We start from the raw sequence: 27,814 nt of genomic DNA, 5'->3' as shown, positions 1-27,814 counted from the left end.
CTGTCTGTCTGTCTCTATCTCTGTTTCTCTCTCTCTCTCTCTCTCTCTCTCTCTCTCTCTCTCTCTCTCTCTCTCTCTCTCTCTCTCTCTCTCTCTCTCTCTCTCTCTCTCTCTCTCTCTCTCTCTCACCATCTGTCTATCTATCCATCAATCAATCAATCTATCTATCTATCTATCTATCTGTCCCGCGAAAGGAGGACACTGGACAGTAGGAGACAGGGAACTCAATGCTGCAGTCCACCGGGGGTTCACGTTTCAGATAAGCAACGAATAACAAACTAAGCAGGCGACACTCTCACAGCATGCGTCTTCCACACCAAAGATACTTGTTTTTTCTTTTTCTTTCCTTCTTTTTCATATCTAAATAGTTTTATATATATTTTAATGAAGCCTATATCAAATCTCTCTGCCTGAAAAAGTCTCGTCTGGCAGTAGGAAAATCAAGAAAAAAAAATGAAAAGAAAAAGAAAGGGGAAAATAAGCCACGTGATTCATGATGTAAAGAATGTAAATACAAAAAGTCTTGAGGTATTACGGTGTCACAAACGCCTTTCGCTATCAGTGTAATCAGCTGCTATCACCCAGGGAGAGTTAAACCTTTATTTCCGACATCTCTCTCTATCTATCTATCTATCTATCTATCTATCTATCTATCTGTGTGTGTGTGTGTGTGTGTGTGTGTGTGTGTGTGCTTTCATTGGTTTATATAATGTTCTTCATATGTTAGTTCCTCCTGTTTCTCTCTCACTCATCTACGCTTTATTCTCTCTCTCTCTCTCTCTCTCTCTCTCTCTCTACCTACCTACCTATCTATGTATTTTTTTTTTTTATTTACTGCCTGCTCCCTCAATTTACGGCACCAGAAATATGAAACAAAGTGTAATATTTTGGAACCTTTCATAATCTTTTAACAAGGACGGTTTTATCTTATCTCAAATACTTATCCAGGTGAATGTAATTATCAGGACACCTTAATAACACCTGTCATTTAAAGCAAACTGATAAGGAAAAGGTCATTAATATATGCCTAATGATTACTGCGGGATCATTAAGACATATAATTAACTTGTGCTAACTTTCATTCGTCTTTTAGTGATCCACAACCGTCAAATTTACAACCAGGTCCCTAATTTTACTGCTGGGTGAACAGAGGTGAAGGAGAAACAAACTATACCCACCAGTCTGACCGGCCCGAGAATCGAACGAGTTTTCACGTAGCTCTCAACTATGCTCTTCTTAGTGCAGTTTGGCCTAAAGTTGCCGTCTCTCAATCTTCAGTGCTGAGTTGTAACAATAGATTAACGCTAGAGTATGGTGCTAGTCAGGAAGAAGTGCTATGGAAAGTATATAGAGCCGTAGTATTGTCTTATTCTGCCACTGAGCCACGTGAAGTAAGCTACAAAAGGACGAAAATCTAGGCCAAGTTAAGGTGAAAGAAATGTAGTATTTCTTCCTCATCAGTTTACACCTTTATCAAAATCTCTTGAATCTTATTTTTGTAAACGACGTAGATAGTAAAACGATATCTCAAAACCCAAGATGCAATACGTAAAATAAATCGCAATGGAAGAGGTGCTTGAAAGGTACCCAGTAAAAAAATGGAGCCCCTTTTCCTTCTGAGCTCTTCTCTTTTATTGTAATATTTAATCTCTCCAGTTGCCTAACCCATCCCTTGTCCTATTGTCTCTCTCACTTCATTTTTCTCGCTGGCTAACTCTTTCCATTTTCCCTTTTCTCTTATAACTTCACCATGTAATTTTACCTGTGTTTATATTTCGCCTCTCTCACAGTGTAATATCGGCCGCCTCGCTGTTTGACTCGCCTCCTACACACTGTCATTTTAAGTTCATCTATGTCATTGTCTAACATCACGTTCCTCACTGTCTAACCCGTCCTTCTGCTACCTATCCCTTCCCTCCGCTAAGTGTCTAAGTTTATCTCTCAGGCTGTCTAACATCCCCGTGTCCCCCTTCTCTCTTATTTCACTCTCTGGCTGTCACTCTCGCCTCCCCTGGCTATCAAATTTCATCTCTCTGGAATGTCTAACGTCCTCCTGTCTCCTGTATGTCTTATTTCATCTCTCTACCTGTGTAATGTCCCCCCGTCGCCCCTTCCGCTAATTTCGTCTCATTGGTTGTCTAACGCTCCCCTGTCCCCCGTTTTTAACTTTTCCTCTTGTCTCTCTTTTCATTTCTCTAGCTGTCTAACTCTTCCCCATGTCCCTCTAAAAATTATCTCTCTCGCTGTGTACTTCTTTCCCTTGCCTCTCTAAAAATGATCTCTCTTGCTCTCTAATTCTTCCATTTTTCTCTCTGGAATCGCCTCTCATTCTAACCCGCCTCCCTACTCGTCCCTTCCTCAGCCCGGGAGAAGGACTACATCGCCACCCTACCCATCGAGGAGAATGTGGTGTGGGCCTGGATGCTTTTCTTCTGTTTCGTCGTGCCGGAGTTCTTTACCCTGTTCAGGTCCTCTCGCATGTGCTTCTTCAAGGTCAGATTCGGATTTGTGCTTTCCTATGTTTCTCCTGTGCATTTTAAAGTTACGTTACTCTTGGGCCTTTGATCTTTGCTCGTGTGTGTGTGTGTGTGTGTGTGTGTGTGTGTGTGTGTGTGTGTGTGTGTGTGTGTGTGTGTGTGTGTGTGTGTGTGTGTGTGTGTGTGTGTGTGTGTGTGTGTGTGTGTGTGTGTGTGTGTTCACTGTATGTTTAAGAGTTACATCGCGAAAGGGAAGGCTGTCCCCCACTTCTTGACGATACTTTTTGATGCAACTTAAAAAAAAAAAAAAAGGTGCCTGGGCTAGTTTTATCGCTGCTGTCTGCACTACATAATGTGAGATGCAGGCTAATCAGATCTAGTAACCATTGGCGTTCGATAAATGCCTGTAAAAAATAGGGCTTTGGTTTTCCTTTCACGATTTATTTATAGAAAATGGCCGTCCATATCGTGAGTGGTAATAAGAGGTCGGGCTGATAATGATGATGATAATGAGGATAATGATGATAGAATAGACGTTTGCTTTTTACTTATGGATTTTCTCCTTTAGTCATAGTCCTTTTTAAATTACTTACAGATCTTCAGACATTACTTAAGATCCCAGTCCACACATTGCTAATACTCCATAACGAATCTTCCTACAGTCGTGGAAGACACCCCCGCTGAGTGACTTCATGTGGGTGTGGACGTTTGAGACGCTGCACACGGTGGGGACGGGACTGCTGATCTACCTGGTGCTGCCTGAAATAGATGTGATCAAGGGGGTCATGCTCACGAACTGCCTTGCCTTTATCCCAGGAGTCCTAGGTGCGGTCACGTTATATAGTTCTGGTACTTGATGCTCACTGACTGCTCGGCCATTGTAGGTAGAATCACAGTCTTCATATTTGGTGTGTCTCTGGGGTTTCAGTTTCATAAAACAACACATAAAGCTCTTGATGGTTACCATATTATCACATATCTGGAGTTCCGAACCAGTGAAGTAGCTTTGGAACCCTTCTGGCAAGATCTCATTAGGTTTTGCACATGGTCGGGACGGGGCTGCTGATCTACCTGGTGCTTCTCGAAATGGATGTGGTCAAGGGGGCCATGCTTAATAACTGCCTTGCCCTCATCTCGGGAATAGTAGGAACAGTTACCAACAATAACCCTGATACATATATGGGGTTATGAAGCGACACTTTTAACTCATCATTGGTTAGAATGGCAAGATCTCACCTACGATGGTGAACTGAGGAAAATTTGCACTGGAAGATGATTTTAGTAGCCTTGGCACAGTTAAAGAGAAGATAGGGAAATTTGCAAAGGATGTGGAATGAGTGCCACAAATAAGAGTAGCGGCAGATACTGTGAAGAGCTTGATATAGATTAGATAATTCAGTACAAAGACTGTGAGAATATGATGAGTCCACTGCAGCGTAAGGGGACTGAAATGTTGATCTGGCATGACGCGTGAGTATGAAAGACCAGAGTAAGAGTAGTGGCAGTGAGGAGGTGGTGGGATATATAGTATGGATTGCGTTTGTTGGATCGGGTAAGATATATAGAAGTTTGTGAATCATGGGCAGTAGTAAAAACGTCTATTGATCAGAGGGTAGATGAGAATGTGTTTGGAAAATATGGTGACAGGAGAGAGAGAGAGAGAGAGAGAGAGAGAGAGAGAAGGAGGACAAGGATACTTATGTGAGTGAGTTTGAGAGTGGGAGGAGGTGTGGAAAGCTAAAAGACTGACTTGTGAGTGTGTGAGAAAGAATGGTACCGAATACTAGGAAAAAAATGATCAGGGATGCAGAGAATAAACCCGAAAATGTCTGTAGTTTTTTATATTTATTTCATTTAACTTGACATTTGGCGACATGGCTATATTTCATAAGTGCTGCGAGAGAAACTTAATATGTAACGCATTTACTGTGGATGGTTTCGTCTGTGGAATAAAGCCAAGAATTTCAGACACTCCTACGATAAGTTCTTGCCGTGGCCTAAGGTTCATTTGCAACGTGAACCAGGTGGACTGCAGCCTGACTATGCCCATCCCCCGTAATCCACTTGTGAGAGATAGGTGAGAGTTGAGGGATGTTTGTATAAGGCAGTGAAGCCGTCCATTTTTTTTTTTTAATGCCACCACATGAAGGCGTCCCTCTCCAGCACCGTACGATAAGTAAATAAATTATGGCCCATTACATTAAGTGCAACGTTAGTAGCTCTCCTACTTCTGTGTATTCCAGTGCCTGCTTCTGGATCTTACCATCCTAATGAAGTAATTATAATGGGATACTGGCTAATGATGATGATACTAATTATACATAAGAGTATAAATTTCATACTATATATGCACATAGAAAAATCTGGGGCATATCAATCCATTACCCCCACAATTGGCTGTGGTTTCACTTGTTGATTAGAAACCATACCAGCGTCCAGTGATATCAGCTTCTTATCACCGGTATCAGTAATGACATAGTTAAGCTGGAAATTATGAATGTGTCAAACATGTCCGTATCATGAATGTAGCACCAGCTTCTTGAAAAGTTTGAAAATAATAACTTTTTTTTTTTTTAGGTATTATATGCATACAGTACATACATACATACATATATATATATATATATATATATATATATATATATATATATATATATAAACGCGCGTGCTCACACGCACACACACACATACACACACACACACACACACACACACAGACACAGACACAGACACACACACGCACACAGACACACACACACACACACACACACACACACACACACACACACACACACACACACACACACACACACACACACACACACACACACAATTCCATACGTATTAGGAGTGGGGTGACATATTACATAAACACGAGTTGTAAAAATAATTAAAACTCTTATCAATACCTCGACAACAGGAGCTTTACCGCTTTTAAAATGAAGAATGTGCCACGTCAAAACACACACACACACACACACACACACACACACACACACACACACGAAACTGTTGGAATGTGTAGATCAAGCAGTAAGTGATTTTAATTAAGCTTATTACGTATTACATAAAGGTTTAGTCCGTCTGATAAACCTCCAAACGCTGTCTCTCTCTCTCTCTCTCTCTCTCTCTCTCTCTCTCTCTCTCTCTCTCTCACACACACACACACACACACACACACACTTTTTCCACGGTTCGGTTCGGTAAATAAGTGAGCAGCAATATACCAGCCACTGAATATCTGGCTATTTTTATTGTTATTAATTTATTTTTAGAGAAAGGAACAGGGCCACAAAGGGGGTGAGAAAGAGACCTCCTCCTATTATTAACTATAAAAAATAGGGTGGAGGTATTTGAGAGAGAGGCGTGTGAGATGGAGACAGTCTGATGGCGGGGGATAGGGTGACATGGAGGCAATTTTGTATGTGGCAGCCCCTTCTGGAATTAAGGCATTTGGCGAGAGATAGACACACAGACAGAGAGACAGATAGATAGACAGACAGACAGATAAATAGATAGATAGATAGATGGATGGACAGATAGATAAATTGATAAATAGATGGATGAATAGATAGATGGATAAATAGTCTGCATGCCAAATTTCCCTGGAATAGATCTAGATATTTTGAAATTCTTTGGTAATAAACAGAGCCAAATCCCACCACACGATATGAGGACCTGGGACCTTATTGGAAGTGGCTTTGGAGATTTCGTAGTACCTCTTCCTTGGCGATTTATTCCTCACTTTGCACTTTAATATCTTCTTGTATGTTGCTGGTGTAGAGTATGTTTAAATTAAGTCGATATAAATAGCATACAAAAGAATATTAAGGTGTTATACGTAAAAAAAATAAATCGCTGAGGAAGAGTTTTTAATTTTTTATGGAAGGAAGAAGGAACCAAAGGCCAGAAGCCCACCAATTGTTCCCTCCAAGAAAAAAACTAAAATACAAGAAAAGAAAATGTTAAGGTACTGTACGCAAAAAATAAATCGGTAAGGAAGAGTTTTTTATTTTTTATGCAAAGAAGAAGGAACCAAAGGCCAGAAGCCCACTAATTGTTCCCTCCAAGAAAAAACAAAAATAAGATAACAGACAGCCAAATTCAAGACCCTTTCATTTCGAATTCTCTAGTTTCACCTACTCTACAGGACCCGATCACACAAAAATCGTCCTACATCTCTGTATCCCCTTCGTTTGCAAGGCTGATTAGGAATACAAGGCTTGTACTCTCCCTTATCGCTTCCTCCTCTGCATATCTCACCTTATCAGCATCATGATCAACCCCCGTGACACACAAACACATTAAAGAGCCCGTTGTACACACACACACACACACACACACATATGCAGAGAGAGAGAGAGAGAGAGAGAGAGAGAGAGAGAGAGAAGCACAGAGACAGAAAAAGTCACACACACTCCAACCTTTTGCTATTCCTCCAGGCTCCTTCTCCCGCACCAACAACGAGCCCTACCTAAAACTCAAGATTGGCCTTGATGTCGTGGCGGTGGTGTGTCAGGTGAGTGGGATGGTGATGTGGCCCTTGGTGGAGGCATCCCAGGGGAACGACACCTGGCGAATCTGGCTTCTACCTCCCGCCATCTTCCTCACCTCCTTCGGCTGGTGGGAGAACTACGTCGACAGGAAATCCAACTTCTGTGAGTCCTCGTAAAATCCTCGTAAACTCCTCGTAAAATCCCCGTAAAATCTTTGTAAAATTCTAAGGGCTGTGTTCTAGGAGGCTTTGTAATATTTCTTCCCTGGGAGATTTCTTCTGCATGCAACGCATTGATATTTTCTCGTAAGGTATTTAGATGATTTTAGTGTCGACATATGTTACATCAATCGTTACATCAATAGTACGCAGCAGCAGCAATAGTAGTAGTAGTAGTGGTGGTAGTAGTAGTAGTGGTTATAGCAGTAGCTGTTGTTGTTGTAGTTGTCCGCCATCCTCTTTTTGGGAGGAGGTTGAGAGATGTTGGTATGACTGCGGTTTGTTTGTTGCTAATTGGTCGATTGCATAGGTCGGTTTAACAACTGAAACAAGAATACCTCGTTTCACTGAGCCAGAGAGAGAGAGAGAGAGAGAGAGAGAGAGAGAGAGGAGGGGCTATTGAAAACTAGCCTCTTCTACAACTTAATAACGACGCTAAAAGACTGAAATGAGGTGGAGGGTTGGGGTGGAGAGGTATTTACAGTATAAATGAGGGTGGTGTGAGTCTGAGGAAAGGTAGCATGATGGTGAAGGACAGGGTGATTTGGAGGCGATTTGTATGAGGCCACCCCCTGCGGGAGTAAGGTGTCTGGTTATAGATTCCCCTTTTGATTCTCTTTCTTTTACATGTTAACCCCTTTTATCTCCTTTATTGCCCTCTGTTCCTTTCACAGTTACATATTAATCCCCTTCATCCTCTTGAATTCCCCTTTGATCCTCTCCCAACTATCGTCAAGTACTTCGGAGGCATCAAGGAGAAACTGTTGAAGACCCACTACTTCTGTTTCATATTAATTACCTGAAAGACTAAGTATGTAGAAAAGATAGTATAGCATTAGCAAGATGGTCCTGTTGACTCCTCACGTTCCTAATGCCTTCCTCCAGCGATCGTCAAGTACTTCGGAGGCATCAAGGAGAGGCTGTGGAAGACCCGTTACTTCTGCTACATGTTCATCTCGGTGTGGAAGGCCATCGTCTTCTTTACCGTCATGGTCATCGCTATGGGAACGCGCCTGGAGGACTTCGAGGCGGTGTTTCAGCTGGACAAGGCATTCAGGTGAGATGCAACGGCAGTAAGAAGAGGGAATTAAGCTCGTTGCTCTCATTAATAAACTGGTAGCCTACCTTGTATCTTCTAATATACCCAAAACAGGGCCGTGCGCAGGATTTTTGAAAGTGGGGGGGGGGGTAAATAAGAACACACAGTGTTTACATAGCATAGTTTATTCACTTTATTTCATTCATCCATTCATTTATTATCTAATCCTGTGTTACCCCATGAGGAGCCTAGGAGCCTAGGGCTAGGCAAGTTGGTCCTGACATTTTAGATGTGAGTGACCAGCCTCACTCATCCCTGAGTGGCATTAAGTAAGCAATAAGCCCCAACCATCCCTTGGATGTAAACATGCACAGGCTTAATCCGATAGGAGGGACTTAATTACCCACTAAGTAACGCAATACGGTAAACTTAGCCACTGTAACCGACTAAAGTACTGAAAGGGTACAAACTCAGGGTAATTTGCATACTGAATTCTACAGAACCTTGGAAGTGACACAATGAATTCGGTCGTTTACTTGACACCTTTCACTAAAAACAGGAAAAACAAGAGAAAATACTTCTTTACTAGCTGCTTTATGACCGTACGCTAACTCACTCTGCACAGAAGTACCGTTTATATACCCTTATGAAACATTTTAAAAATTTCCACAACGTTCTACAAACTTCCATTTTTGTCAGTAGCTTTCCATGACCTTCCATTTATTCTCTTCGGTAACAAAACATTTTAGGACCTTCGTCAAACTTCTAAATCATTCTTTCTTATCTTTTGTAGCACTTTTTAATTCTTTTTCTATTATTTTTCTATCTCGTAACATTTTTAACGGGATTTAGTTAATTTAATGAGTTGCGTTTTAGTATTGCAGTGCTTTCATTCGATTTTTTCATTATTTCCAAATGGGGTGGTTAACCCCACCCCCCCGTGTGCACGGCCCTGACCCAAAACACTAAGTAACATACATGGTGCCTGTGTAAAGTAGGAGAGCTAAATCACTTGCTCTATACACACAGTACATAATATTTCATCTACAAACTCTCACCAGTCCCTCACAAAATAATCTTCTACCATCAACCTACATCTGACATCAAAACCCTGTACACCCCCAGCCAGCACCCAATCAACGTGACGGAGGTGAGGAAGAACCTGCCCAGCCAAACCATCCCTGATTTCTCCTCAGCGGTGCCCAACGACAACACAAACCCAATCATGTCCTCGGAAAACACGCCCATATACGTGTTCCTCATCCAGGTACTCACCGCCTGGGCCTGCTACGTGTTTGGTGAGTTATTTAGTGTGCTTTCTGTGTTGTTTCAGCGTAGAACATGGAGCCTGTTGTGTTCTTTCCCCATATTTTTTGTGCTTTATGACCATCGACAACACAAACCCACGTATGTCCTCGGAAAACACGCCTATCTACCCACATCTCACAGGCAAATTCGCGTGTAAGATCTGCATCCAGGGGTTCAGCTTCGCCTTCCCCGTGAACCTAACCATCCCCGTGACCATCGCCCTCCTCGTCACCGCCTGTGGTCTTAGGTTTGACGATCCCTGCTCTCTTAAGGAGATCCCAACCTACCTCTTCTGGGACTACAGCAACGGGGACATCCTTAGCAATTTCGTCAAGAATGATGTAAGAGTTTTTGTGTGTCTTTCTGTCTGTTTTTTTTTTTTTCTCTCTCTCTCTCTCTCTCTTTCTATTGATCTATCTATGTGGTTAACCCTTTCAATCTGATGACCTTTTCCATAATTCATTCCTCTTACTGTCACAATTATAAATCAGGAAGAGTCACCCAGTAACGCAAAAACCGACCACTTGCGAGTTTCGGTCTACAGGGATGTTGAAAATATCGACACATAAATTTCGTAATATCAGCATAAATCGATTTTAAAACCAATAAATATCGTGTGAAAATAGCTTTAACATAATATTAAGGACTGGTCGAACATTAGTATGCATCGAATTATTCATAAATAAAAACAATTAAGTTTTCAAATACCGCGAGAAAATGGACGGTCGTCGATTTCGTACTTTCCTTATTTATGTTGATCGGCAAGTACTGTACTTGGTGTAATGTCAAAGCCTTTTTCACACGATATTTGTCTAGTATAAACGTGATTTGTGCCAGTACTACGAAAAATATCAAGGTCTATAATTGTAACTTCACTTGTAGACCAAAACTCGCCAGTGGTCAATTAATGATGGCTGTATCTAACCCCCGCAGTTTGAAAATGTCACTTCTAAGTTAAATGAAATAGTCCAGGGATAAGATAATAGTAGAAGGATTTAACTGTGGACTGTTCAGCATAATTTATCCCATTTTATCCTTTTGTACCTTATCTTACACAGCTCAGTAGCTGAATAAGACAATGCTACGGCACGACATCCTTGCCATAGCATTTATTCGTGGCTAGCATCATAATTTAGTATTAGCTTTTTGATAGAACAGCCTTCAAAATGGAGAGATGGCAATTTTAGGCCGTGTTAGAGTAAAAAGAGTAATCCGTACTACTGCAACTAACACTGCTATTGCAATTACTGTTATCACCACCACCACCACTACAACTGTTACTACTACTACTAATCACCACCACACCACTTCTGCCACTACCATCACCACCACCATAACCCCTACTCTTTCTCCCACCACCACCACCCCTACCTAACACTCTCCCCATCCACCATCCACCCCAGTATGCGTGGATATGGGTGTTCTGGCTGCTCTCTCAGACCTGGATCACCATACACATTTGGATCCCGAAGAGCGAGCGACTAGCCTGCACGGAAAAGCTCTTCGTCACTCCCATGTACAACTCCCTCGTCATCGACCAGTCCGTGGCTCTCAATAGGCGACGGGACAACGACTGGGAGCTTAAAACAGAGGACTTGATGCTGAGCGGCGACCAGCAGGGGAAAGATGTGAGTTGGCGGAGATGTGGGAGATTGGAGGTGTGGGGTGAGGTTTGTGTGTGTGTGGGGGGGAGTGAGAGAGAGGGAGAGAGAGAGAGAGAGAGAGAGAGAGAGAGAGAGAGTGTGTGTGTGTGTGTGTGTGTGTGTGTGTGTGTGTGTGTGTGTGTGTGTGTGTGTGTGTGTGTGTGTGTGTGTTGGCACAGGAAATTAAAATATTCGTGAGTTAATGGAGAAAAAAGATGCACATATACCTGATACTTTGTGATGCGGTTAAAAAATGATGCAGGTGTGAATGGACAGAGTTTTCTAGAGCACCTGCAATTATTAACTTTTAACAGAGGTAAGGATCTGTATTCTCGGTTAAGGAAGCTCCTTAGCACCTCTTCCTTAGCGATTTATTTTTGGATATGGCTGGCTAATATCCTTTTGTGCGTTATCTATGCAGAGTGGAGCGATATTGGAAGGATTTAATATAACTCAGGGATGGACAGTAAGGTGTAATAAACAAGTCGCTTAAGAAAATGTGTTAGGGAGCTTTCTTAACCAGCGAGAGATGGTCAGAGATTGTAGAAGTAATGGCTAGTTTGATATTTAGTTCGATATTCAAGTGCATAGATATCACGTCGCTGCATTATCTATTTTTTATATAATCGTACCAAGTGTTAATCAGAGAAGGGGAGCTTTCCTTTTTCGTTTCTCTCTCTCTCTGCCCCCCCCCTCTCTCTCTTTCTTTCTCTCTCTCTTTGCAAATATTTCCTCAGTGTGTCCTGCATCGCTCCCTAACCTATTATTTACACCGTGCCAGCTGTCTCAGTACTACGACACCATCTCCATCCACACCGACTCCTCCAACACCACTTCGAGCAAGATCAAGTCGTCGGACCAGATCACCCGCATCTACTCCGTGGCAACCATGTGGCACGAGACGGCAGAAGAGATGATGGAGATGCTCAAGTCCATCCTGCGCATGGACGAGGACCAGTGCGCGCGTAGGGTGGCTCAGAAGTACCTCAGGGTTGTGGATCCAGACTACTATGAGTTTGAGAGTAAGGGCACATTCAATTGTTGGTGCGGGCGGGTGTAGGCTCGAGTTTTGTATCACTGTAATCCATACTAGTGGCCCCACTGGACGCAGGCGGGTGCGGGCGAGAACTGCTATATGGGTTACAGTGATGCGGAACTCCCACCCATACCAGCAAGCATTTGGTGTGCAAGCGATCTAAAACAAACACTGCTGGGTAAACAAATTAGTGTCATATGAATATATACCCTGTATTTGGTTTGTTAAGGCACATTGTATATACTACTACAGGTGCTTACAATATATTCCTTTAGCAAATCACTATATAGTCTGCACATCTGCTTTGCTGGAGACGATTATGCAAGCTGCACTATAATAGATGCTTACAAAATACGGCTGTAACAATCTCCTATATACTTTTGATATTTACTTTGAAGACGAGTACTTACATTACATCAGACAGTTAAAAAATAATTACTGCTGTTGAAGCTTACTATATGCTCAGAGTATTTACGTTAATGAAGACGGCTATTTATGCTACAGCAGATACTAAAAAAAATGCGACTTTAACAAATTGCAATATACTTTGAATATTTGCATTGTTGAAGACGTTTATTTATACTACAACAGATGTCTACAAAATAAGGACGACTGTTGCAAGCCATGATGAAGCAATATACAACTAATATTAATATTTCACTGTAATTTCTACTATTCCACCTCTTAGTTAATTAGACTTCTAAGATACCAAATAATACTCTTCGTTCTCAGTCCCAGCAAGCAATATATCCTTTAAGACAACCACTCACATATTCTGACATCTATTCAAGAGATTCTTAATCCTTTTCAGATGCATAAACTTACCCAGCTTTTTCTTCATTATAACCACTATTCATAAGGTGTATGTGAAGTGCACCTATGGCTAAAAACAAAGTACTGTATGAAGATTTTTAGGCATTTGAGATGAAGACATGACTTCGAAGGGCTTGAATGATTTGTGAATGAGTGTCTGGCTATTGATAGTTCTTCCATTTTCCTTCTTTCTCTTTCCTTGTTTCCTGGATCCTCCCTCACCTCATCCATAGGCGAAACAAAGATGATTATGATGATGACAATAGGATTAGAAGCCTTGTAGTTTTGCTGTTCAGTATCCATCCATTGCATGCACACTTGACAACATATGAACCTGAGACAGCATCAGTGTGTAGCGGAGGTCGAGCATTTGGTACATTTGACAACCTTGACATAGTTAGATGTTTGTTGGTGGCAGTGTCATGAATAAACGGAGGAGTGAAAGAACCAGGTAACTGTAATACGTGAACGTCCGAAATTGTAGCTAGACCCCCGCTTCACACAGACATTGTCCCAGGTTCACGTGTGGCCAAAAGTACTGTTAATAATTCTCTGTCTTTCCCCAGCCCACATATTCTTTGACGACGCCTTCGAGGTCTCCGACGACAACGAGGACGAGAACGTGGTCAACTCCTTCGTGAAACTCCTGGTGGACAAGATGGACGAGGCTGCCACCCATGTCCACCAGGTACAATGTTTATATTTAGAGGCTTTGGAGGGGTCTAGGGGCGGTATTTTCGTACTTTTAGGAAGCTCACTAACACCTCTTCCTTACCGGTTTATTTCTGACATTTAGGAAGCTTACGAACACCTCATCCTTACCGGTTTATTTCTGATTCTGCTCCGTTACTAAATTCTTGTATGTTATTCACACAATATACTGTATGTCGCTACTAAAAAAGATGTAGGGTGCAAAAAAGAGGATGTTAATGGTTAGTCTGGAAAATAAATCGTTTTGGAGGAGGTGTTAGGGAGCCTCCTTACCCAGCGAGGATACGGGCGTAGGTTGTGCTTAAGATTTCTTGTGTTATTTTTATTTAAACTCGTGGATGGTAAACCGCACCATGATGGCAGCTTCTGCCTGTAGTCCACTGGGTTCACAAACAGGAGAACCTGGGGCTACAACAACAACAGCAATAACAACAGCTACTACTACTACTAGTACTGCTGCTGTTACTACTAACTAGAGTAATCAGGAGCACACTACCCAACGACGAGATCAGTGACCAGTGTTTTTTTACCTCAATTTGTTTTCACTTAGAACAAGACTAGGGACCTGGAATTGTAAAGTGATGAATGCGTGTTGTAGCCGAGGATAATGTTTGATGGGCAGTGTTTTGTTGGTTTTACACACACACACACACACACACACACACAGTCGACTGGAAAAATTAGCTAAAAATCCCTTACGCATACCTCCACCAGACCAACATCAGGATCCGACCCCCTAAGAAGTATCCAACTCCCTATGGCGGTCGGCTGGTGTGGACGCTACCGGGGAAGACCAAGATCGTGGTTCACCTCAAGGACAAGAGTAAAATCAGGCACAAGAAGCGCTGGTCTCAGGTGATGTATATGTATTATCTCCTGGGCTTTAAGCTGATGGACCAGCCTATTCCAGTGGACCGCAAGGAGGTGATCGCAGAGAACACTTACCTTCTGGCCTTAGACGGGGACATCGATTTCAGCCCCCACGCCGTCGCTCTCCTCGTCGATCTCATGAAGAAAAACAAGAACCTGGGAGCCGCTTGTGGTCGTATCCATCCAGTTGGTGCAGGTAGGGATTATTAAATAAAAAAATTCAGTTGGTGCAGGTACGGTAGGAATTATTAAAAGAAGAAGAAGAAGAATGTACAGGTTGGGATTCTTGCAGTGAAAAAAATACCCACTAATTTTTTCTATCTGAATACTTAACGACACTGTGATATGAAAGTTGATTATTACAGTTCTTTTGGTCTCAGTTTAATACTGTTTTGCCTTTACTTAGGTACTGTATTGTTTGGTGTGCACATCAGCTACATTTTAGGCAAATTCTATTGTTACGTAAATTACCAAGCATTTATATACAAACAGTGGGAAGAGATGAAAACTAACAGAATTAGAGTTTGCTGCAATGTCATTCGTAATCACTGATGCCTTAAGAAGTTAATGTTGGCTTTTGTCTATGCACCAAATGAAACTCATAATAAATTTTGAATTAACCTACGGCTGAAATACAGATGTTGCCTTATTGGGACTCTGTGCGTCTGTAGATGAGAATGAGATTTTTTTTTTTTTTTCACTGTTCAACATATTTACACGTCATTGCCAGAAATGATGGTTTGTTATCAAAAGGCGACTGGGCACATGATTGTCTGTGTTTCGTGTAGCGTATTTCACACTTATTTTCATTTTTTAATACCTTATCTTCTTTATCTTAGGCCCAATGGTGTAGTATCAGATGTTCGAATATGAGACAGGTAACTAACTGCAGAAGGCGATTGAGCACAGGAGTGGTTGTGTTGTGTAGTGACTTTTACACTTTATTTATACTATTTTACACTTGCCATTTCCAGGCCTGATGGTGTGGTATCAGATGTTCGAGTATGCCATTGGTCACTGGCTGCAGAAGGCGACTGAGCACATGATCGGCTGTGTGTTGTGTAGCCCTGGGTGCTTCTCCCTGTTCCGTGGCAAGGCCCTCATGGACGACAATGTAATGGCCAAGTACACCACCATATCCAGCCAGGCACGACACTACGTACAGTACGATCAGGGTACGTGATGCTGGTCTTGTGTTCTAATGAGTCTGATTTATTACCAGCTTTTTTCATTTACTCTTCTGTATCGAGGCTCTCATGGACGACAGTGTTATGGCCAAGTGCACCACCATATATACGACGTGATACTCAGCTACAGACATTACGATCAGAATACGTGCTGTTGCTGTGATCTGATGAGGCCACTTTATAAACTGTTTCCTCTCCCCCCCCCCATGAAATTCGGACAATGGTGGTCATAAATATTGATCCACATCTTTACGGTAAACAGGTGGTGAATAAAGACAACTTCACGTGGTGGCATGGATATAGCCGGGCGGTTCCATTGCCTCATTTCCTTCCCTGTCCCCCAAAGCAGGATAGTGAATTGCAGAAGAAAAGCAGATTCAGCACTTCACGTATTTGCGTATTAAAGGCAAAGACAGATGGCTGTGTACAGTGCTGCAACAACAAGGTTGCCTGTATGAATGGATTTTCTCGTATGTATGAATGTACATACGTATGTATGTGTGTATTACAAGAGAGGACAGCTGGCTATGTACACAACTACTGCAACGAGACTATATGTATTAATAGATTTTGCGATTGTATTGTATGTAATGTATATATGTACGTATTGCAGGCGAGGACAGATGGCTATGTACACTACTACTACAGCGAGGGTACCGCGTGGAGTACAGTGCTGCCTCTGATGCCTACACCCACGCCCCAGAGGGGTTCGCCGAGTTCTACAACCAGCGGCGTCGATGGGTGCCCTCCACCATGGCCAATATTATGGATCTGCTAGAGGACTCAAGGAAGACCGTGGATATCAATGACAACATCTCCGTGCCCTATATCATCTATCAGGTAATGAGGAGTGAGATAGTGCGTGCTCGTAAAAAAGAACGATTGCGATTTTCATTGGTTTCTAGTATTGTGGGAAGGGTGCTTGGGCTTAGCATGTAGGGATGATTTGAAAGTGGCCCTTGAGGAAAAATTATTATTACTGTATTATTATTAGTAGTAGTAGTATTATCATCTTCATCACCATATCATCATCACCATCACCATCATCATCATCTTCTTGTTCATCACTACCAGTATTATCATCAGCAAACTTGTCCCGCAGTCGATGTTGATGGTGGGTACGATCCTGGGTCCTGGCACCATCTTTCTCATGCTGGTAGGGGCCTTCACTGCTGCCTTCCCCACCATGTCCAACAACACGTCCTTCCTCTACAACATGATCCCCATCGTCTTCTTCATGGTGGCCTGTTTCTTCCTTAAGTCACCCACGCAGGTACGTTTTCTTCTTCGTCAAACGTTTTCCTTCCTCACGTTTTCGTCAAGTGTTTTTCTTCCTCGGTTGTGTTCTTTTTCAAACATTTTTCTTCGAGTGTGTTCATTCTCAAACATATTCTTCGAGTGTTTTCTTCTGCAGATGTGTTCTTTCTAAAACATTTTTCTTCCTTAAGTGTTTTTTTTTTCTCAAACGTTTTTCTTCCTTAAAAGTTTTCTTCGAGTGTTTTCTTCTTCATGTGTTCTCTCAAACGTTTACTTCCTTAAGTGCTTTCTTCCTCGAACGTTTTTCTCCCTCAAACGTTTTCTTCCTCGTCATACTCCTTTGTGCCTTATAATACTGCCCCATGGAAATATTTCATGTGACACCTTTCATCAACAAACGTGGCAGGGAAGTGTCGGTGAAAGAAGTACAGTGGGCTACAGGAGGGGACTACTACTGCTACTATGGTCTGACAAATCTTAACTGGCGGCTCGGGTGTGGCGCGACCCTCTGTACAGTGGTGCCACGTTTCCCAAACCCGCGATGTGAAACGGCCGTTATATATGTAAAAGGCATCACAAATACGATAAACACATGAATACAGTGGTAACGTGTGTATTATAATATATGAAAGAACAGTAAAATTATTATGCATAAAATATTTACCCGGCAATACAGAAACGTGGCATAAATTTTTTAGTGTTGCTAAAAAAAAAATGTAGTCATCTTTATTGGCTTTTACCATATTTCTGGCGTGGGTAATAATGTCACAATTATGATTATAATATAATGTGTAGGAATATAAGTAAAAATTTGCCAATTTCTTAGTAAAAAAAAAAAAAACATTTAATCCTTGTGAGCGGCAACACTCAGACCCAGTCTGACCTTGCCACAGTCTCGTATCACTTTGTGTCCTTGACTTAGACAGGATGGAAGCTCAACCAGCCCACTCCTCGCATATGTACAATATAATGAAAAAGAAAATAACCAAAATGTATCCTAAAACACCATACATGAGAGAGAGAGAGAGAGAGAGAGAGAGAGAGAGAGAGAGAGAGAGAGAGAGAGAGAGGGTGGGGGGGAAGGCAGGCCAGGGGAGGTGTTGAGGGAAAGATGGAGGAAGGGAAGGAAGGAAGGAAGGAAGGAGTGATTGAATAAAAATAAATCATGGCGCCGCACCAGCGAGGTCATCTGGCGACAAATGTAAAACAATAATAAATATTTTTAAATATAAATAGATATAATATAAAATAAAGAAATGAAATCATAAGTTTATAAGTCACTCATAAAAGAAACAAAATTCCCCAGGGTGACGCAAATCTCCAGGAGAGAGAGAGAGAGAGAGAGAGAGAGAGAGAGAGAGAGAGGGGTGGGGGAAGGTAGGCCAGGGGAGGTGTTGAGGGAGAGATGGAGGAAGGGAGGGAAGGAAGGAAGAAAGGAGAGAGTGATTGAATAAAAACAAATTATGGTGCCGCACCAGCGAGGTCATCTGGTGACAAATGTAAAACAATAGTAAATATTTTTAAATATTGTTAGATATAATAAAAAAAATAAAGAAATGAAAGCATAAGTTTTAAAGTCACTAATAAAAGAAACAAAATTCCCCAGAGTGACGCACATCTCCCCCAGGAGATAGAGAGAGAGAGAGAGAGAGAGAGAGAGAGGGCATCGCGCGTATGGAAAACGTGGCACATTGTACAGAGCTTCGTGCCCCACCTTAGCCGCCAGTTAAGATTTGTCAGACCATACTACTACTACTGCTACTATCTCCCCTCTCCCCCAGATCTCCATAGCATACGCCCTGACGGTGGTGTATGCCCTGGTGATGGTGATAGTGTTGGTCAGTATGATGATCACATTCTCGGAGGAGGGCTGGCTCTCCCCGTCCTCCCTCTTCTTCTTCGCCACGGCAGGATCCTTCATCGTAACGGGTCTCCTGCACCCCAAGGAGCTCATCTGCCTCCCCTGCGGAATAATCTACTACATGCTCGTGCCCTCCATGTACCTCCTCCTTCAGATCTACTCCTGCTTCAACCTCAACAATGTCTCTTGGGGTACGCGTGAGGTGGCCGCCAAGCAGAAGAAGAAGACCAGAGAGGTATGTACATCTTTTTTATTATTGCTGAAGGAGACTAGAAAAATATATGGAATTTTTTAGAGCTACTGAAGAAAACAGAGATATATGGAATTATTTTTTAATTGACGAAAACCAAAAAAATATATGGAATTTTTTTTTAGAGCTACTGAAGAAAACAGAGGTATTTGGAACCTTTTTTTTTTTTGTGTGTAATTGTATAAAACCAGAATAATATATGGAATTTTCTAGAATTACTGAAAAAGAAGAGAGGTATGTTGATTTTTTTATCGTTATAAATGAAGAAAATTTAAAAAATATATGGAATTTTTTTAACTACTGAAGGAAACAGAGGTATATGGAATATTTTTTGACTGAAGAAAAACCGAAAAAATATAGGGAGTTTCTAGCGTTACTGAAAAGAAGAGAGGTATGTGGATTTTTTTCTATTATTGAAGGAAACTAGAAAAATATATGGAATTTATTAGAGCTTTTGACGAAAACAGAGAGGTATTCACTTTTATCACTGAAGAAAAACAGAAAATATGTGGTATTTTTTAGAGCTACTGAAAAAAACGATAATGTTTATTATTATTATTCTTATTATTATTTTTTGTAACGGAAGGAGAAAGGGGTTTGGAATTTGACTACCGTATTTGGAGAGGTATGTGGAATCTAAGGGTGGTTTTAGCATCGGTTAAGAAAGCTCTCTTACACCTTTTCCTAAGCGATTTATTTTACTTATTATACTTTACTGTCTTATTCTTAATTAATATAAATCCTTCAGATATCGTCATACTCTGCATAAGTAACGTGCAAAAGGATGTTAACCAGCCATATCCAGAAATAAATCGCTTAGGAAGAGGTGTTAGGGAGCTTCCTTACTCGACGAAAATACGGTCCTTAATATCTCTGGCCCGTATTCTCATCGCTACAGGAGGCTTCCTAGCACCCATTCCTTAGCGATTTATTTCTGGATCCGGCCGGTTAATACTGTATAATTTTGTACGTTATTTATGAAATGTATGGTAATATTTTGAAGATTTAAGTACCACAAGAGAGAAAAGAAAAGTGAATCGCTTAGGAAGAGGTGTTAGGGAGTTTCCTTGACCAACTATATTCCCCAGTGACCTAGGAACTAAAGGCAGAGAAGCAGGCAGCAGAAGAGGCAAAGAAATATAAGAAAAGTGAGACCTAGGAAGACAGGGACTTAGGAAAAAATGTCTACTTTATTAACCCTCCTGCACTCGAGAGGCAGAAATATTACTAGGTATTAATTTTTGTTTCTTCTAAAGGAACTGGAGGAGAAGAAGGTGGAGGAGGCAAAGAAAGCGAAAGAAAGAGAGGCTAAGGAAGACAGAGACTTTGGAAAAAAATGTCTACTACCTTCATTAATCTCACATATCTTCATTAGGAACTGGAGGAGGAGAAGAAGAAAGCAGAGGAGGCAAAGAAGGCGAAGAAGAAGGAGGGCTTCCTTGGCTTCCTGACCCGGGACCGCAAGGAGAAGGAGGACGAAGGCTCCATCGAGTTCTCCCTGGCCGGACTGTTCAAGATTATGTGTTGCGTCCACCCCACCAGAAACAACCAGACGGAACAGCTCGCCAGTATCGCCAACTCGCTCGAAATGCTCAAGATGCGCTTCGAAACCATTGAGCAGTGAGTCGTTGTTAGAGCCTTGGATTCTGACCGTCCTATTTGCCGTCCCTTGAATCCTATGACGTGCATACCTTTAGATACCTCAGTTACTTGGTATATATGTTAGCTTTTCATATTAACACTACTGTTTTTTTCTCTCATATTAACTGTTTTTACTCTCATATTAATTCTACTGGTTTTATTCAAACTTGGTCCAAATTTTCGTCCTTTTGCAGCTCACTTCACATAGCCCAATGGCGAAAAAAAAGAAAAAAAAGTCAATGCTACGACTCTGCATCCTTTTCAAAACACTTCTTCTTGACTAGTATCACATTCTGATAATACTATAATGTTATAACAACATTCAGGTTGGAGAGATGGCAATTTTAGGCCAAGTTTAAGTGAAAAGAGTAGTGGCGTTTTATTGGCATCTCTTGATACTACTACTACTATCACCATCACCATCACCACAACCACCACCACCATCACTGCCACCACCACCACTACTACTGCCATTGCTACCACTACTACCACTACTACTACCACTACTACTACTACTACTACTACTCCCACAGACACATGGGCATCTCCCCCAGTCAGCGGCGTCGGTCTACCCTTCGTCAGCGGGTGTCTCTTCGCCCTGAGGGAGGACTCATACAGGAGACCATGGAAAATATTGATCTTGACTACAGCGATACGGAGAGCGAGATGTCAGGTGAGAGAGAGAGAGAGAGAGAGAGAGAGATGAGGAGGGGGAGCAAGAATATTATGTTTGTCTTTCAATCTTATATATATCTTTTCCTCTACCTGTGTATCTATTTAACCATCTAGGTCTATCCGTCTATCTATCCATCTATCTATCTATCCATCCATTCATCTATCAACCCATCTATCTATCTGCCTATTTATCTTCCCTTCGTTATATAAGATTTAAGATTACAACCCTATACCTCTACCAGCATCGCCAGATCTGAGACAAAGTTACCAAACCGCACACAAAAGTAGATACAGATCCCTTACTGGATGAAGAGTAAGGCAAAAAATGACTTACTAGGGGCTGGAGAGGCTATGTAATCTCGTGTAGCCAATACTCATTCATCTATCTATCCATCTATCTATTTTTTTATTTTTCGGTATTAATATATTTACAGTATTTCCAAGCTAACAGGGCCCAGAGGAGGACGCGACGACCCTTTACTAGATGAAGGATAAGGAAAAAACTGAATAACTAAGGACACGTGTTGTCGATACGCATTCATCTATCTACCTGTCTATCTATCTATTTATTTATCTATTCATCTATTTATTTCCACGATAAAAGGACCGAAGGAGGAACGAGACGATCTGGTGAATCCTTACTGGATGGAGGATAAGGCGCTGAAGAGAGGCGAGGTGGACTACATGCCGAACGCCGAGGTGCAGTTCTTCAAGGATCTGATCGAGATGTACCTCAAGCCCATCGACAAGGATGAGCAGAGGCAGGTGAGTAGACGGTTAAAGGATGAGTAGAGGCAGGTGAGGTTGAGCAGAAGTAGGTGGGTGGATGGTTGGATGGTAAAAGAGTGAGCAGAAGCAGGTGAGTGGATGGTTAAAGGATGAGCAGAAGCAGGTGAGTGGATGGTTAAATGGATGAGAGGAAGCAGGTGAGTGGATGGTTAAAGGATGAACAGAAGCAGGTGAGACTGAGCAGAAGTAGCTGAGTAGGTGCATGGATGGTATAAGGAGTGAGCAGAAGCAGGTGAGTGGATGGTAAAAGGATGAACAGAAACAGGTGGATGGATGACAGAACTGAAGGATGATCAGAAGCAGGTGAGTGGATGGTAGAACTGAAGAATAAGCAGAAGCTGGTGAGTGGATGATAAGACTGAAGGATGAGCAAAAACAGGTGAGTGGATGGTATGTCAGTCTCAGAAAAGACAATGCTACTGCTCTACATCCTTTCCATAGCACTTCTTCGTAACTAGCATCATATTCAAGTGTTAATCTCTCTGTACAACTTAGTATTCAATATGGAAATACCATAATTTTAGGCCAAGTTTGAATAAGAAGGGTGTAGTTAATACCTCTTATATCTGCCACTTAATTCCCCTTATATTTGGCCACTTGAGTCCTCTAGCACTTTGCCACTTAAATGATACCGAGAACGTTATTCATATTCCATTCTTGCTTACGTTGCTTTGCCATAATGCTTCGTTTACCTTAGCAGTGAACAGCTGCGAAGAGGGATTAATAAGGCTAACTCCAACTCTCTCTGTTCGAAAATTTATCCAGACAGCTTAATATAATTGTCATTTTGGCAGCAAGCATGACAGAAAGAGAGGAGATCGAACTGCAAAGTCTAATTTCGCCTCTATTAGTTAGCTTCACCTCTCTGTCTCAATGAAGGCTATGTTCAGCTCCCCCAAGCTCAGAAATCTATCCATACAGCTAAATATAATCGTAAATTTGGTTGCCAGCATGATAGAAACAGAGGAGATTATATTCCAAAGTCTAATTTCGCCTCTCTTAGCTAACTCCCTCTCTCTTCAGAAAAAAACCGAGGCTGAACTGAAGGAGCTTCGTAACATGGCGGTCTTTGCCTTCAGTATGATGAACGCTGTCTTCGTGGTCACCATCTTCCTGCTTCAGATGCACCAGGATATCATCTACATCCTCTGGCCCCTGGGAGTCAAGACCAATATCACCTTCGTGGAGTCTGACTTCGAGGTGAGAGAGAGAGAGAGAGAGAGAGAGAGAGAGAGAGAGAGAGAGAGAGAGAGAGAGAGAGGGAGAGAGAGAGAGAGAATCCCCCCTGCTAACTATCACGCTGCCCTCTCTCCATGCAGGTGCTAATTGAAAACAAGTACCTGAAGCTGGAGCCGATTGGTCTGGTGTTCGTGATCTTCTTCGCAGTAATCATGGCCATCCAATTCGTGGGCATGTTGCTGCATCGATTCGGCACCATCTCACACATCCTGGCCTCCACCGAGCTTACCTGGTGCACTAGAAAGGTGTGCAGTCCTTTTTTCCCTATTATTATTACTATTTTTATTATTATTATTATTATTTTTTTTAAAGCAAAACTAGTAAATCACCTTTAATCGCAAGTATAGTTATAATCAAGTCATTGTACTCCTACTATTACTACTACCACCACTACTACTATTTTTTGCCAGGCTGAGGACATGACAGAGGAGGCCTACATCCAGAGGAACGCTGTGAACATCGTGAAGGACCTACAGAAGCTGAAGGGCATTGACGGGGTGGATGACGACGGCGATGAAGTTCAGCTGGGCCGCCGCAAGACCATCCACAACCTAGAGAAGCACCGCCAGAACAAGCAGGCCATCAGCACCCTCGACGTGGCCTTCAAAAAACGCTTCTTCAGTATATCCGCCGAGGCCACAGAAAATGGTAGGAAAGAAGATTTAGTGAGTTGGTGTTAATCTATAGTTTCTTGGACTTACGCATTATAATTTTGATGTTAACTTTCTGTTTTAATGTTATGGATAATTTAGATATGTTATTTTTTTTTAGGGTGTTATCTAAAGACGACAGTACTAGAGTTGTTATCATACATTGGGTGTAACTTAGACTGGTTAGGCTGCACTCGGTATAATTTTCCAAGTCTGTGCCAGGGAGAATGTTTCAGGTGATTACAGTGTTAAGTACAGTACCTATATTGATGATGTTAGTGATGTTGGTGTGTGGTGTGATTGATGAGCCGGTGATGGTGTGTGGTGTGAGTGATGAGCCGGTGGTGGTGTGTGGTGTGAGTGATGAGCCGGTGGTGGTGTGTGGTGTGAGTGATGAGCCGGTGGTGGTGTGTGGTGTGAGTGATGAGCCGGTGGTGGTGTGTGGTGTGAGTGATGAGCCGGTGGTGGTGTGTGGTGTGACTGCAATAGTGGTGGTGGTGGTGGTGGCGTGTGGTGGTGCTGTGTAGTATGAGTGTCGTGCTAGATGGAGGGATGGTGTGCTGTATTACTAATAATGTTGTGGTTGTGGTAGTGTTAGTGGTGATGTTTGTGTGTGTGTGTGTGGCGTTACTACCGGGGGATATTGTGATAGTAACCTATCCTAACCTAACCTAACATAGGATATATTGTTATAAACCTATCCTAACCTAACCTAACGTGAGAAATGGTGTTGCTAAAGTGGGCTGTGTTATTATCAGAGAGTCCGATTCTGGGCAACATCCGGAAGGCCAGCATGAGGCGGGACACACTGAGGGCGCTGGCTGAGAGGCGGGAGTCTGTGGTGCAGGAACGGCGTATGTCCAGGGCCGCTCGCAAGGTAGGGTGCTTGCTGAAGTCACTTGCCCTTGGTGGCTTGGTTGATAGACGTCTTGGGTTGGAGGAGAGTGTGTTGACTTAGAAGAGAGTATGTTGACTTGGAGGAGAGTGTGTTGGGTTGGAGGAGAGTGTGTTGGGTTGGAAGAGAGTGTGTTGGGTTGGAAGAGAGTGTGTTGACTTGGAGGAGAGTGTGTTGACTTGGAGGAGAGTGTGTTGGGTTGGAGGAGAGTGTGTTGGGTTGGAGGAGAGTGTGTTGGGTTGGAGGAGAGTGTGTTGGGTTGCAGGAGAGTATACTGGGTTGCAGGAGAGTGTGTTGGGTTAGAGGAGAGTGTGTTATTTTGGAGGAGAGTGTGTTGGGTTGGAGGAGAGTGTGTTGGGTTGGACATATACAATAAGCAATTTCGATATATTAAAAGTAAATTGCCTGTTTTTCAGATATTCTGGATTAGTCACTATTTCCTCTTTATTGCCATGAGTAGAAAAGAAATGATTAACAGTTTGGATCGTTCTGATTTAAAATCCGACTGTATCCATATCCTAGCGAGGCCATTTATATCCCCCTCCTCCCTTTTCAGGTAAAAATTCTGGCCACATTCCTGTCAGTCTCTAATTTATTCTTGTATTCTCTTCCCAACAGACGTCATTCGCCACGGAGATTGAAGAAATATAAGCACCACTGGGTAAGCATCAAGGCACAGTCCCAAGTCGTCTTCCCATTATTTGACATTGTTAGCGCTAATTTTGTTCACAGATTTGATATATATTTTTTGTTCTGTGATCTCACACTTTTTTTTTTTTTTTCAGTCAGGATGTTTTCATTTATCTTACAGTCATTTGAACTCTCCGTCTGGCCATATGAATAGTGTAGTAGTAGTAGTAATATTAGCCTAGTAGTTGCAGTAGTAGTAGTAATATTCGTAGTTGCAATAGTAGTAGTAATATTAGTAGTTGCAGTAGTAGTAGTAATATGAGTAGTTGCAGTAGTAGTAGTAGTAGAAGTAGTAGTAGTAGTAGTAGTAGTAGTAGTAGTAACCCCAGACATATCTGAAACGTGAGCCTAGTGGACTTCAGGCTTAAACTGACTTTCTCCTCCAGTCCACCATACTGATTTCAGAGGGAGAGGGAGAGAACTGCGGTATGTTTGTATAAGTAGGCAGCGAAATCGACGGAACACTGTAGTCTTTACAGTAGTAGTAGTAGAAGCAGTAGTAGTAATAGAAGTAGTAGTAGTAATAGTAGTAGTAGCTATTGTTATTGTCGTCGTTGTTGTAGCAGACCCAGGTTCATCTAAAAATGTGAACCTAATGGACTGCAGGCTGAAGCTATCCTCCACCTGCAGTCCACCACCCTTCTTATGGGGAATTGAGGGGGAACTGAGGGACGTTTGTATAACCAGGCAGTGGAGCAGCTCAGTTATATCGCTGCCACCACTTGAAGGCGTTCCTCTCCAGCACCATAAGAATAGCTAGAGGTTAAGACGAGCTGTAGGAGAGAAACACAGCACTTACCATGTTTACTTACTGTTTTTCTTCTTTTTTCCATTTTGTCAACATTCTGCAGTGGTGCCGATACTTGGTCGAGAGGAGGTGAGGAGCAACGTCAGCCAGACAACACAGCACTCCATCTGCCACAGCTCAGCATCACAGCACCAAACCAGCCACAGTACAATAACATCACAGCACCACGCCACCACAGCACCACACCAGCACACCACAATATTACTACAGCAGCATACAACAACAGCACCACATCACCACACCAGCCACAGTACATCACATCAACCACAGTACATCACAACATCACTGCAGTATATCACATCAGCCACAGTAAATCACATCACCACACCAGCGCACTACAAGAGCTCCACATCACTACACCAGCACACCACAACAGCACCACATCGCCACACCAACGCAGTGTCAGAGTATCACAGCACCACACGAGCACATTACAGTAGCATCACATCACCACACTGTCGCAACATCATCCCGACCCTCAGCTTCACCTGGACACAGCAAACATCGTCAGCTACACTCCAAATTTTTCTCCTGGTTTCAGCTTTAATCCATTCAACCGGAAGACGGCTTGTATATGTCAAAGTTGCTATGTAGGAAGGAGTTCATTCAGCTAAGGAGATATATTTCGAACTGGATAATTGAATATAGCCTTCATTAATCCCTTCACCACGACGTCTCTCTCCTAAGACAGTCCGGCTGCAGCAAAAATATAGTCACAAGAACCTCCTCCGCATCAAGGTGTTAGTTATACAGTATTATCGGGCAATTGATGAGTAGACGAGAGACCAGGGACGGAACCAAGATTTTGTTGGGGGAGTTGGCCTGTATTTTGGTTCTCCTTATTAGTGAGATACCGATGCCTGGAAAGCATTACAACAGTATATAGATTAAAAAAAAAGTAGTAAAGGAAACAATAAATCATTAATGGCTGAATGAAGAAATATAAAGTTGAATAAATGCCTAAATGTCTTCATTTTAAGTGCATTTGAGTGACTATATACATTATGAAAAGGGGGGGGTCTAGGCCCACGCCCCCCCCACCCCCCATCTGGCTGCGCCCATGCAAGGAACTGTCTATAATCTGTTTTCCCTATTCATGATGTTCTTGTCTTTTTGACGCTAACACTCAATTCTGAGTTAAATGTCTTCTTTCCTATCATATTTATAAAAATGCCAATAATATATATGTATCGTAAGTGAAGGCAAAGTATGAGTAAGAGTTAAGTGTGTAGCCTACCCCTGCAACTCTCACTATGTCCAT

At 42.2% G+C, this 27,814-nt stretch overlaps 1 protein-coding gene across 1 annotated transcript in view; it reads left to right on the top strand.

The window, feature by feature from the left end:
- The window catches only part of LOC145400384 (chitin synthase chs-2-like), a 29,649-nt gene extending 2,429 nt beyond the window's left edge, over positions 1 to 27,220 (top strand). Inside the window, exons 4-26 of the mRNA XM_080272899.1 lie at positions 2,363 to 2,493; positions 3,140 to 3,302; positions 6,920 to 7,135; positions 8,077 to 8,248; positions 9,356 to 9,528; positions 9,680 to 9,879; positions 10,942 to 11,166; positions 11,963 to 12,203; positions 13,597 to 13,718; positions 14,456 to 14,807; positions 15,586 to 15,786; positions 16,412 to 16,638; positions 16,901 to 17,071; positions 18,837 to 19,151; positions 20,542 to 20,786; positions 21,341 to 21,480; positions 22,087 to 22,247; positions 23,295 to 23,471; positions 23,591 to 23,755; positions 23,921 to 24,179; positions 24,919 to 25,037; positions 25,674 to 25,716; positions 26,597 to 27,220. Coding sequence (XP_080129025.1) covers positions 2,363 to 2,493; positions 3,140 to 3,302; positions 6,920 to 7,135; positions 8,077 to 8,248; positions 9,356 to 9,528; positions 9,680 to 9,879; positions 10,942 to 11,166; positions 11,963 to 12,203; positions 13,597 to 13,718; positions 14,456 to 14,807; positions 15,586 to 15,786; positions 16,412 to 16,638; positions 16,901 to 17,071; positions 18,837 to 19,151; positions 20,542 to 20,786; positions 21,341 to 21,480; positions 22,087 to 22,247; positions 23,295 to 23,471; positions 23,591 to 23,755; positions 23,921 to 24,179; positions 24,919 to 25,037; positions 25,674 to 25,706 — 4,208 coding nt within the window. The 3' untranslated portion in view covers positions 25,707 to 25,716; positions 26,597 to 27,220. The remainder of the gene's footprint in view (positions 1 to 2,362; positions 2,494 to 3,139; positions 3,303 to 6,919; positions 7,136 to 8,076; positions 8,249 to 9,355; positions 9,529 to 9,679; positions 9,880 to 10,941; positions 11,167 to 11,962; positions 12,204 to 13,596; positions 13,719 to 14,455; positions 14,808 to 15,585; positions 15,787 to 16,411; positions 16,639 to 16,900; positions 17,072 to 18,836; positions 19,152 to 20,541; positions 20,787 to 21,340; positions 21,481 to 22,086; positions 22,248 to 23,294; positions 23,472 to 23,590; positions 23,756 to 23,920; positions 24,180 to 24,918; positions 25,038 to 25,673; positions 25,717 to 26,596) is intronic.
- The last annotated feature ends 594 nt before the right edge of the window (positions 27,221 to 27,814 follow it).

The sequence above is a fragment of the Coenobita brevimanus genome, chromosome 52, assembly GCF_032717465.1.
Source record: "Coenobita brevimanus isolate Jiangsu-jjx chromosome 52, ASM3271746v2, whole genome shotgun sequence".
In the NCBI taxonomy this organism is placed as follows: Eukaryota; Metazoa; Arthropoda; class Malacostraca; order Decapoda; family Coenobitidae; genus Coenobita; species Coenobita brevimanus.
The sequence above is the reverse complement of the archived record's forward strand: the minus strand, read 5'-3'. Positions and strand labels throughout refer to the sequence as shown.